The 13,327-nt window shown below is 36.3% G+C and overlaps 1 protein-coding gene across 1 annotated transcript; it reads right to left on the reverse strand.

The window, feature by feature from the left end:
- Positions 1-3,923: 3,923 nt before the first annotated feature.
- On the reverse strand, positions 3,924-8,487 carry fam237a (to family with sequence similarity 237 member A). The gene is made up of 2 exons (XM_031893855.1): positions 7,946-8,487; positions 3,924-4,678 (listed from the first exon to the last, which is right to left on the reverse strand). The coding sequence occupies exons 1-2, from the start codon at positions 8,485-8,487 to the stop codon at positions 4,480-4,482; spliced, it is 741 nt and encodes a 246-aa protein (XP_031749715.1). The 3' UTR covers positions 3,924-4,479.
- Positions 8,488-13,327: the final 4,840 nt, after the last annotated feature.

The following is a 13,327-nucleotide window of genomic DNA, read 5'->3' on the forward strand; positions in this document are numbered from 1 at the left end:
CCTGTGGAAGGGGGGATATTGAGAGCTTCAGTTTTGTCATGGTTAATGAATTGATCAAATTTTTTTGGTTTGCCAAATTTATCTAGTAAATTATACAGGTTCGGTGATGCAGTTAATGGTTGAGTAATCAGCAGTGTGATGTTTTTGCCAAACATTGATATTTTATGATGAGTATCGTTGACTATAAGACCTGTAATGTTAGGGTTAAGAGGGTGCCTCACATTAAGTTGAAAGCTAGTGAATTAAAGCTTATTTATGTGACTTTACGTATGTCTAATTTCAAAAGCATTGTTTTGGTTGATGTAAGCTGGGCTTTGTGAATTAACAAAATTAGCTGCCATATAGCAACGCTCCTTGCTGGCCAGGTATGAATCCTACCTGGTCTTTATGGATCCATTGAGATTAATGCACACTTATTCTATTAACCAGGATTGTTACAAGATGTTTAATATTGTGATTTAAGATTAAGATATGGACAATACTTGTGACAAACAGTAGTGTCAGTACCAGGTATTGAGGTTAACTTAGCTTGTAGGGATATATTAGGTAGGTGGAGACCATGAGTCAGTGAATATCCAGTGGTAGCTCCTATCAGCCGAGGTATAATCTAAGAGTTGGAGAATGTAAGAGAGTGATCTGACCATGGAATACCATGGATCGCCACTTTTCCTTTTTGGGTGTCAAGTCTTGGGGAATGAAAATATGATCAATATGTGTGTACACTTTATGTTGGTGTGAATAGTGAGTGAATGATTTAATATACAGATTCATTCCTTCCATGTGTCTACTAGTTGGTGGGCTCAGATTAGCCGCCTGAATTTTCAAATGAAGTAAATGTTTGTTAGATTCTGTGAGAGATTGTCTGATGGCCCTATCCCACATCCAAAATCAAAACTAAAGTCCCCACAAATTACTAGTTCCCCATCTCTCTCTGCTGAAGCTAAACAGTAGTAATATAGTGTGGCTAGAAAGGGTAGAGGGTTATTTTTGGGGCATAATAATAGCTTTAAAATGATATATTTATCGAAGACTTGAAGAGTCATGACACCCTTGATTTTGATGGGTCCGTTGGACATATAAACTGTTGGGTACCTATGGTGAAAGTACCTAGGAAAGGAGGTTAAAGAGAAATGAGTCTCTTGTAAAAATATAATGTCAGCAGACAAAGTTTTATAAAAGGAGAATGCTGTAACTAGCTTGGTGGAAGTGCTGAATCCTTGCACATTGCAGCCACAACTTATTGATTAATGTTAACACCCAATACAAATTGCAAATTTGAACAAAATTAACATAATTAGTAGTCATCCCAGATACCATAGTGCAAAAGTAGGAGGTATATGTGATTGTAGACAGGCATATTTTGTTCGCAGTATTACAGTATTCGCAGTACTGAGTGTTTTTTTAATTGAGTCCTTTAAAGGTGAACTGGTTTTGAAATGATCAGAGTACTGGTTTTGAAATTATGTTAAGGGTCTTTGGTGCTGGGGTGGGTGGGAAAGGAGAGCATTCCCCCTTGATTGGTACTAAGTCACTGTCTTGGTAATGTAAGGCAAAAAAGCGAGAGGATAAAGTCTCAGGAGATATCCTTGGAGAAATGGTTGTTCAAAGTTGCATAAAGCCAGATTTGAGAAAGTCACTGATCACGCTTTTGGAGCTTTAGGAGAACTGGAGGAGGTCCTTACACGATTACACAGGAGTTTATCTTCCTGGAGTATCTCTGGAAGTTAATGCGCTGAGAGTATCAGTGAAATTAGGTTTGGTCATTATTTTAATCCTTGGTCTAGAATGTGAATGCTAGGCAGAAGGGAATAGCCCAACGGTAACTTGTGTTGTGCTGTTGTACTAATTTGGTAACAGGTTGCATAAGCCTCCACTTTTGTAGTGTTGTTGGAGAGATATCTGGGTATATTTGATATACTGTATGGCCTTGGAATTTCAAGAGTCCCTGTCTTCTGGTAGCTCATAGAATGCTATCTTTAGTTTGATGATAATGAAAACGTATAATAACATCTCGGGGGGGGTCCCCCTTGTTTGCATGGCCGGAGGGCCCTGTGGATACAAATTCTAGCCTAGAAAGAGGTGTTTCGGTATCAAGTCTCTACATAGGTTGTTCAGGTAAATCCCTGACCCCTATATTAATCAGGACCGGGAATTATCGCCCAGGTGGAGTGTTGTTTCCAACGCTGAAATATAGTGTTGAAGTCACTTTAAAGTTAGATGTTATGGATGCTGTTGTGATTTTCTTCCCGGTGAGTACAGAGCCATCTTGGCTGCTGCCATCGTGCCATCATTCTGATTTTAGTGGTTTTAAAGTTTTTTTTCCACTAAAACTACACATGTCTAGTTATTTATTGAGAGATCTTAATTGGAAAAGCATGAATGAATTAAATTGCAGAATGAAAAAAACAGAAACATTGAATTTTTCAATTTTTGAAAGAATTTTTGTCATCTTACAAATGAAATGAACCCTAAAAACCTTTAAATTCACAAATGAAATAAAGATTGTTATAGTTTCCCTAGGACAGCTCCTACTGACTTCTACAACTTTTAGATGGCATACTTTTCTCTTTTTTGTGTTTTTTTTTTTTTTTGCTTAATATATCACACATTTTTCAAATTGTGTGTAATTAGAATAGTCTATGATTTTTAGCACTAAAAACCATGATACTTGATATGAAAACGAAACTGCAATTCAAGACTTTATTATGGCAAAAATGCTTTTTTCTGAAACTTGAGTATTCAAAAAGTTGCTGAGTTTATGTAGAAGTCAATGTGAGTTGTATTAACAAAATTCAAGATTTTTTTAATTTGAGACTCATTGAAAATGATGAATAGAATGTAATTCCAAGTTTTTATTCTACTGTGCCTAAGCCTGTTCTGATCGGAACAAAGAGAAGACAGAACAAGATGAAGAAATGGCAATGAGGAGCTTCTTACCCCAGGCCGGTGCAGTTTTTGGCTAAGAAGGGCATCAACCATTAGTGATGTACAGGTCAGGAAAAACTCAACCTGCACCCAACCCCTACCTTCAAAACCTTAATCCACCCTCAACCCTACCCATACTTGCATGTTTCCACTCTATGTGCTACGTCTGCATGAGCAGAAGGTTTCAAGACAGGGATACTTCAAGAGCAGAGAAAGAGTACTTCTCCGGTCTGACCCAGACCCAACACGAACCTGCAATGGTCACCCAAACTTTATCCCTAACTTGCCTGACCTTAGGGTAAATCCACACATCACTACCGCAATTAAAATCACTGAGGAGAGCCTAACATTTTTAAACTCGCAGCGATTAAACCTACAAGATAAAAATAAATTGTAATAGGCAAATGAATAGTTTTTTTTATTAAGCCATTATATTTTGTTAGCTTTTTGATTAATCTTCTCCTGCTTTTGTTTTTATTTCCACCATACAGATATTGCTGTTTGTCATTTGGCACAGAAATGGAAGCAATAGCGGATATTTTCGGCAAGCGGAAAAGCGCTTGCTGAAAATACCGCCCTATGCCTCCTACATGTGCCTGCACCCGAATAAATGAGATATGCTTGGGTGCAGGTACATGTATCCGAAATACGCATAAAAACGCGAGACTTTTCTCTCACTTTTTTATGCGTATTTCGGCATAATGCTGTACATGGCATACACATTTTTGCTCATTCATTAAATTTTATTAAAACAATATGGAGATTGTGTCATTTAACTCAAATTCTTGTAAAATCCTGCTTGGTAACATAGCAAGGTTTCAAATTTAGTAAAAATAAGTAAAAACAGGTGGAAAAAAATGAATTTGCATTTTTTATTTGTTTTTAGCTACTGTATAATCATTTAACAAACTGCATCAGAGAATATAAAAATAAGGTTTGCTTCCTTTTCTTCAAGTCATTCTCTTCCTTTTCTTAGGAAATAAGGAAATTGGAATGTGGCTTTGAACAGTTATAGAAGACTGTACTGTGTGTAGGGATTGTGGGATTCTACACTGCTGCCCTCTTTTTTCCTTAAACGGAGCTGTAGCAGGTAGTTATATATAATCAGACAATACCAAGACAGTTATAAACTAAATCCCGTTATAAAGATAGAAAGTGATCTACACAATAAAGGTGTCTGCAGGTTAAAGAACCGCGTGGTGTCAGCAGTTTTCATCTTTCTTGATTTGGAGAAGAGAAAACCTCTTTCTTGTTTTCATAATGATTTCATTCCATTTTGTTTACAACGCCACAATTTAGTGCTAAGATATTTAGCAGCAAATTATATTTAATGATGTTAGGAACAATAATAATACAAGGAAACATTACAAAACTATTTTTAAACCTTTTTTTGAATATTCATTTCTGTTCTTTAGCTGTTTATTAGTATCTGTATAAAATTAAGGCTATAATTGACATTGGTGAACTGAGTCTAAAAAGAAATGTAACAACTTATGGTATGACTTTTTATGGACTTTACTGATCCAGCATCTTGCATTTCTCTCAGGTGTTTGGTTATTTCCTCTTGATGCCCCTTTGGATACTGCCCAGCAGTCTTGATTCACTTTTGTGTACCCGGATACCTATTAATTCTTCAATGAGGCTTTTCTTTTGTGGTAGTATTGATCTCTGACCATGGGAATATGTCTCTATAAGGCAAGGCATATAATAAAACAGTTTTATATTTACACACATAAGCAACATTACAGGAAGTCTTGTTTGCAGACAAAGAACAGAAATAAGGTAAAAAAATTACAAAATGCATGCGGGGGCCAGGAAGCTAAATGTGTTTCTTAAAGCATAACTATAAAGTATAAGTTGCATTATACAACACACATAAGTACTTGCATATTTTATAGGTGTTACTGCAAGTACTTATGTGTATCGTGTTAAAAAAATAATGTGCATAGCATGCATAAATAAACAGAAGGTGCCAAAACCCATCATCAATAAAGGGATTGATTTAAAAATATTGGCACTAAATAACACAAGTGCAGTTGTGCATTGAAACCACTTCAGTAAGCTTTCATGTTTATTGTATCAATATTTATCAAGTTCACCATTTCCAAGTAGCATTAGCATAGCTTTTTCTCCCATGTTCTTCTCAGAGCTACCATATTTTTTATAACATCCACTGATGTCTCTCATCATAAACCTTTATATGTTGCAGCTCATTATTTCCATAACTAAATTTCCTCTGCAAGCAACTCTTCATCAAACTCAAGTTCTACATTTTGGAGTACTGGAACAGTATCTAGTGCAATCTTGGCACTTAAGAGCCAATGCTCAAACCTCTGTGCATAGCATTGTTTGTTATATTCCTATTTGTGCCTGTAAGTTACATAGACTGTAAGCTTTAGGGGGAAGGGACACCCTTCCTCCTGTGTCTCTTGGCATAGGGCATTTATTCTCTGTAACACTTCATATTCATTTATTGCAATGCTTGTCCTCACTGTTTGTACTTACTGTAGTCTAAATACTGACAAACCTATGTATACCAGTACTGCTAAATAAATATACATACATATCTTTAAAACTTGATCATTTACTTCATTCAGAAAAATTGGGTATTTTATGTGAAGAGAAGACAAGATTTGTTTTTAAGAACAAGCCTATAGTTGTTTACAGACATAGGGGCACATTTACTAACCCACGAACGGGCCGAATGCGTCCGATTGCGTTTTTTCGTAATGATCGGTAATTATGCGATTTTTTCGTATCTTTTGCGATTTTTTTCGGCGTCTTTACGATTTTTGCGTAAAAACGCGAGTTTTTCGTAGCCATTACGAAAGTTGCGCAAAGTCGCGATTTTTTCGTAGCGTTAAAACTTGCACCTTTTAAGTGTTAACGCTACGAAAAAATCGCGACTTTGCGCAACTTTCGTAAAGGCTACGAAAAACTCGCGTTTTTACGCAAAAATCGTAAAGACGCCGAAAAAATCGCAAAAAATACGAAAAAATCGCAAAATTACCGAAAAAGTCGCAAAATGTTCGTTTCCAATCGGAATTTTTCCAATTCGGATTCGAAATCGTGTCTTAGTAAATCAGCCCCATAGGAGGCAGCTTTATAAAATGTTGTCACATTTTCGTGACAGAAAAGTATTTTAACAAACATTTAAGGTTTTAACTGCTTTGAGCAGAGTGAAATTTAACACTTCAACAAATTGCTTAGGCCCAAGAAATTAAATATATATGGTGTTAAAATTAAATGACAATAAAAAATGTTTCATTTGTACAGCTATAAATGATCATTTTGAATGCACCTACTTTTTATGACAGTGTTAGGATACCATACATTGAAATGCATTTTCGTTTAGGTTTCATATAAAATCCCACTTTGAAATTAAAAATTGTAGGTTTGTAGTTCTTTATAACTGTATATAACTGCTTATTCATACAGCTCCATTTATTAAAGTGCTGGATTCCTGGAAAGCCTGAGCTGCCTGTGGGGGCCTGGTCTCGTTGATCACACATAAAACATCTGATAATTTTGTAAGTAAAGAGTAAGTATTCTTTGGTTCATTAAATAAAATACCCCCACACACACCCACACACACACCTTGTGAATCTTTGTGATTGGCTAAATCTGGTCAAAGTCTTATCAGTAACACATGCTTAGAGAGAAAATATTACCTATTCATTTTAGCCTTTCTTCTGTTAGTTTTCCCTGAAGACAGCAATGATTAAATCATGTGTTATTATGTACAGAGGAGCTTATTTCCACTCACAATTGCATAATTCTTACTTTGTCTGAAGGGTTCTCCAGAGACTCCCAGCTGAACATCACCATCTAGTTGTCAGAATTTGCTATTTTCTACAGCAGATCAAGCAGTGCACTACAGCCATTTCTACTTATGTGAATTAATGCAAATACCCATATGTAGAAGACAAATGTTCTCTAACAAAATGTGTTATTACCCAAAGTTTAATATATGTATTAAAACACATAAACAAACACTGCTTAAAATCTTTGATATATGACCAAAAATAAGTTGGAGGTGTATTTCCTTTTATAATAGTCCTGGGGATGATTCTTTAAACTAAACACTAATGCAATCTTCTGAAAGAAAAGCCACATAAACAACATATAATTGGTGTAATAATTTCCACAATATACTGCATTTTCATTTGGTTACTAAAGGCTCTCGTAAAAGCATCACCATCATATACCCCACCTCAACAAATGGCTCTAGAGCACTGACATTCTTTGGTTCACCCTTTGTGATAGATTCATTTGCAAACCTGATACTAAAGTAAAGGCTAGGGCCACTGCAATTACCTTAAACCTTTTGCATTTGTTTCCACCTAATGAAAAATAGCGCAGGGATCATAGAAGAGAAAAAACAACCCTGAGTTGCATACTTTTGCTTATGGGGGGTTTTTGGGGCATAGAGAAGTATATTGATGGAAAAAGTCTACCAAAAAGTGAAACCCAGAAAAGTGAATGGCAAGCCATGTTGTTAGAAGGGCTATATTGACTAAGGGGCACATTTACTAACCCACGAACGGGCCGAATGCGTCCAATTGCGTTTTTTTCGTAATGATCGGTATTTTGCGATTTTTCGGAAAATTGTTGCGACTTTTTCGTAGCCATTCCGAAAGTTGCGCAAAATCTGGCGATTTTTTCGTAGCATTAAAACTTGCGCGAAAAGTCGCGCCTTTTTCGTAGCCATTCCGAAAGTTGCGCAAAATGTTGCGATTTTTTCGGAGCGTTAAAACTTGCACGAAAAGTCGCGCCTTTTAAGTTTTAACGCTACGAAAAAAATCGCCAGATTTTGCGCAACTTTCGGAATGGTTAGTAAATGTGCCCCTTAGTCTGTTCTATTTATAAAAAGAAATTAAAGCTATATATGTCCAGTATGTCAAACCTAAAATGGAATTACTTAGTATGATTACTCATTACATCCTTGGTATTTTTATAAACAGTACTCATTAAAAATTGTTACATGACTCAAATGTTTTTTTGTGTATTATTTTTTTACCTCTTATGATCTGAAAATGCTGAATTGTCTTCAAATCTGCCTTTAAAGATTTTAGAACAATCTAATGTATTTGTCTTCAAATCTGACTCTTTTGGGATTTGGCTTGAGGAATTATCCTCTAGATGTACTAAAAGCAACTTACTTAATGTGAGATGTGAAATTAAGTTTGTTATTTCCTTGTTTCCATCATTCAGCTGTCTTCTCCCAAGGCCATGTGTTCTAGAAAGCACACAGTCCACATAAATGTCCCAGAAAAGCTGTGCTAGGTCCCAGAACAGAATTCCATGTTTTAAGTTCTCAGATGACTTCAGGTAAATCATTAAATCCCAGAAGCCAGACACAGTGTCTGCGATACGTGGCTTCTTCATCTCCAGTAGGATAGCTGTTGATGTCTCCCAGCACTGGGGATCTGCACGGCCAAGGGCGAGGGGGTCAACCTGGCCATGGCAACAGATGGCTGGGATAACAAATATTCCCAGAAAAAGCAATGAACATGTTAGTTGCATGCTGTAGTATTCTCTTCTTTTGTTTCTGCTGCTCATGCCACTTCAAAAACACTACAAATAAAATGTAAAGTTAATATACTTAAAATGGAAAAATGCAATGGCAATAGTTAAGGGTGCAACTGTTTCTACAGTAACATTCCCTGAAGGGGTTAGACTAGTAGACACAAGTTTGTTTTAATAATGCTCTCCTTATCAGAAAATAATTTAATACGAGGGTAAAGAGTATAGTTCATTTGTATTGCAAAGTAATGCTACAGGGAACAGTCAATTTGTTATTTTGGAGTAAGGAATGATTTTTTTTGCTTCTTAGAGGCATTAATATGGAATAAAACAGGTATTAGGTGAATGAAGCGCTAAACATGATGGATATTAATTTTGTTCAACTTCACTCGCTGTGTACCTATACTCTATGGGGCAGATTTATCAAAGTGTGAGATTAGAGCTCACCACGGAAAAACTTACCCTCTTTCTATTCATTCCTATGGGATTTTAGATGGGTGTTTATCGATGAACTGTAACTTTCAATAGAAGATGTGAAATGAAAGAAAGTTAAGGTGGCAGAATGTGAATGAAGATCACAAACCATGGGATTAAATATTATATATAATAAGCCTGCAACTGTTACAGATACACATGTTTAATTTTGAATGTATTTTTCAAACAGTTTACAGTTTAAACATTTACTTAAGTGATTGCTCTGTATATATATATATATAGGCATGGAGTGACGGCACACGCAGGATTTTCACACACAGTTAGTTATTTAGCAATACTTCTCAACTGTGTGTGAAAATCCTGCGTGTGCCGTCACTCCATGCCTGTTTAATTATTTATGCACAGGCACCCAGGTAGTATCACCTTGTATGGTGTGCAGCTTCTAAGCATCTTTGTATATATATATATATATATATATATATATATATATAAAAATGGGCCACTTCGCTCAGGACGTATGAAAAAATATATATAATTTACTGAAAGTACAACATGAGTGACATTTCAGCTGTGTCAACAGCCTTTCTCAAAGTAACAAATGAACAACAAACCTAAATACTCAGTGTGGCGGGAAACCCAGAAGTGACGTGACATGACAAAATAACGTGTGAACCTGCGTGAACCTGCATTACCCATTGTAAAATATACACAAACCTTCATTCCAAATAAAAAGTGTAACACTTAAATCTTAAAGGATAAAAAAAAAAATGTAATCAGTGAACAGCCTCTTTAAAATCTTTCAGTACCTGCCGCACTGCCATACCAGAGGTTAATAGTAAGGCTGCAGCATCCCCTTAAAGGAGAAAGAAAGGCAAAGTCACTTGGGGGTGCCAAAATGTTAGGCACCCCCAAGTGACTTAAATTGCCTACCTTTTACCCGGGCAGGTGCCCCTGTTCGGAGAGAACAGCACCAGCCCGGGGTAGCTGCAGCGCTTTCTCCTTCCTGGTTCCCTGCGCGCGCATGCGCACTAGAGTGAAAAGCCGAACTTTAACAGAAAAGTCAGCTTTTCACTCTACTGCGCATGAGCCGACCGCTGGCATTTTAGGAAAAGGAAGCCGGAAGGAGGAAGCGCTCCGCTACAGGTACCCCGGGCTGGTGCTGTTTTCTCTGAACAGGGGCACAAGCCCGGGGTACAAGGTAAGCGGTTAAAGTCACTTGGGGGTGCCTAACATTTTGGCACCCCCAAGTGACTTTGCCTTTCCTTCTCCTTTAATCACTTAATTTCTTTCTCCTCCTGTAACCCACCCGCTCCCCCCCTCTGGAATTTGCTTTGACTTCTGGCTTGTGGGCATGCTCAGTTGTTCTAAGCTCAGATTACTAAGTACGCCCCCCAGTCTAGCAGCCAGTAAAGAGATGGCATTGCTGGTTCCCATAGAAACTCAGCTCTAGCTGTCTGCTTCAGTTTTTTTCTCCTAACTTTCTCTCCTGAGCTCAGCTCAAACAAAGCAGAACTTTTATCAGACAGTTCTGCCTGTGTGAGCCTGCATTCTTGATGAAATGTGTGCTGAATAAGGGTCTGTGTGTGTGTATGCTGTTTGCAGATTTAAATGTATCTGATTATGTATGAGAGGAAAAATGGCCACCGGGTGAAAGCTGCTATTTGCTTTAGGAAAATGTGATGGCGCTAGCAAACGGAGGGGATATATGCAGTACAAATTATGCCATTTGAGTGGGGCAGACATTGTAGGCAAATGTAGGCTTTACATGTCCTTTAATAAAGAACTTTCAACTGCTAGTTGAAGTAACATCAGACCCACTTCTATGTAGTAACATCTGCTGATTAGTATATCACCTGACACACCTTTAATCAGCTGTATCTATGGGTCTCTTCACTAGCATCCGCAACATTACGTTGTTAGTGGTAGCCATCAAGGCAGTTAATAAAACTATTATTGCAGTTGCTAATCAAATATGCTACATGGTGAAATCCCAATTAAGTTCACCCACAGGTCAGTGTGAAACACAGGTTATACAATAAGACAACATAAGTGACGAATAAAAAACAAACGTAAAAAGTAAAGAATCTGAAAGGTATTTAAGGCATCAACTATAACAGGAACCCTACTGTAGAAATAAAACATATTTATTATTCAATTTTTAACTTTTAATTCTTCAAATTAGCTCACTGTACGGTAAGTATTCTATTTATAAATACATACATAAAGTTTATGGAGCACAGCTCTACTCTTCAAAAGATAAAAATTGTCCCCCCCCCTTCCTCAAGCCACACTGACTTACAAACATATCAAACAGCATGACAACTGCACACAAATTTATGGAGTTCCTGCTATTTTGTTAAACACCAGGCATTATTACTTTTACAACTGAAATATACCTTCATTTAGTAGTTCATAAAATGTGAGAATTTGGGACAACTGAGTTACAAAAATTGTATTAATTTACAGCTAACACGGTACAACACACTTCTACTAAAGATTTCTCAAAACCTACTCATTTTACAGCATAAATCAGGAGGCTGGTGTGTACTCAGGGAAATTGAACATTGATCCAGTGTAACATTTATGCTGTTTTGCTAATGAAATAAAACTGTTAACTGTTTGAGATGATGCGACCAGAGTTTATTTCCTTTCTAACAACATGTAAGAAAATAAAAGAGAAAAGAAGAATCTCAACAGAATGAAACATTGTCATAACCTGATCAGGTCATATTTAAAAACATTTCTGTTATTGTAAATACTGAATAATAGCAGATGGATGTTAGATCAAGCTGATGAATAAATATTGTTTTAAAAAAACATAAGTAATATATTTAGGGGAATTATATCTTTAGTACTGTACATGCACTTTGGTGTCAAGTCACTCAAATTTATCATCTATCTATCTATCTATCATCTTTCTATCTATTTATCTATCTATCATCTATCTATCTGTCTGTCTGTCTATCTATCTATCTATCAATCAATCATCTTTCTATCTATCTTTCTATCTATCTATCATCTATCTATCTATTTATCTATCTATCTATCATCTATCTATCTATCTATCTATCAATCAATCAATCATCTTTCTATCTATCTTTCTATCTATCTATCATCTATCTATCTATTTATCTATCTATCTATCATCTATCTATCTATCATCTATCTATCGTGTTAAATGCCACTGCCATTTTACTGTACTGATTGAATGAGTATGAGAATCTCCCATTTTTTAGTTTTTTTACTCTATATTGCTGTCCATGGTACAAACTGGTTGATGGGCTATCATCCTCCTATCCTCCTATCCCTGCCTCTAGTGCTGAAATATTTCCCTCTATAAGTTTTTTTTACCTATAGACATGAAATCTATAATCTGGAAACTCATTATCTGAGTATCTATATTTTTTTACTGAAATTCAAAAAAGACATGTTGCATACAATCCTATTTAGTCAACAATTCTTATTTTTTTGGTTGATTTCCTGTACAAAACAGTAGCTTGTACTTGATGGTAATTAAGCAATATAAATATTAGGGGCAAAACAATTCTGTTTGGTGTTTTTAATGTTCAAATTGTTTAGGAGCCTTAAGGCATGGTGATCCAAAGTACAAAGACATTTTAGCTGAGAGTCCCAATTATTTCAGATAACAGATCGCAATACTGCACTGATTTTTCACATTTCCTAATGCATTTTCATTTCCAGATCTTATAGCACAACTTATAAAGAATATTCCTTTTGCTAGAAAGGTTATTGAAAGGTTTATATACATATATGTACCCTCTAAGGTTCCTTACTGCTGTTTGATGCAAATGCTTACCTTTAGATGTCTTGTTATGCTCAGGTCAATGGAAGGTCCTTTTGACCCCAGGCAGACCAGATGTATTAGATCCTGCCTTCTTGTATCTCTTTATGATCCAGACTTCAGAAGGATTCAGATGCTCTTTTTAAGAAGTGGGAGTACTCAGGGTTCCTTCCCTGTTACGTCAAAGCACTCTAAAGGTTCTCCCACCCATCTGGAACAACAATGTCTTTATTCAGTACTTCATGTGTGTTCTCTCTTGAACTGTGTCACGTACTGCCCTGTATCAAAGTGAACAAGAATTATATATGAAAAGGCTAATACATTTTACACAGACTTATTTTGCCATCACTTACAAATGATGCTGCAGCAACGTTCCAAAATAAAACTAACAGTTGCACTGGAGTGCAGCAAAGAAAATTGTTTTTTGAATGGGGCTGTATATGTCACTTCTTTTCCCTTTCTTTTCCTGAGGCTATTCTCGCATTCACTGTATAAGATTAGCAAGTGAAACATTACCAGCTTTTTATTGTGCCGTACAGATTACTATGTAGCAAGCTCTCTGAGATGCTTCCTTATGATAAACTGTGTATATAAAATCATTTATGACTGAAAATGAACTGTTCATTCTTATATCTGCCT

This window comes from Xenopus tropicalis, chromosome 9 (assembly GCF_000004195.4).
Source record: "Xenopus tropicalis strain Nigerian chromosome 9, UCB_Xtro_10.0, whole genome shotgun sequence".
Lineage (NCBI taxonomy): Eukaryota > Metazoa > Chordata > Amphibia > Anura > Pipidae > Xenopus > Xenopus tropicalis.

What these genes read in the sequence shown, in the direction of transcription:
- fam237a (XM_031893855.1), bottom strand. Translation starts at nt 8,487, where the DNA reads ATGAGCAGCAGAAACAAAAGAAGAGAATACTACAGCATGCAACTAACA. An exon ending in GCATTTTCAGATCATAAGAG is followed by an intron (nt 4,679 to 7,945) that starts GTAAAAAAATAA and finishes TCTGCAAACAAG; the next exon opens with ACTTCCTGTAATGTTGCTTA.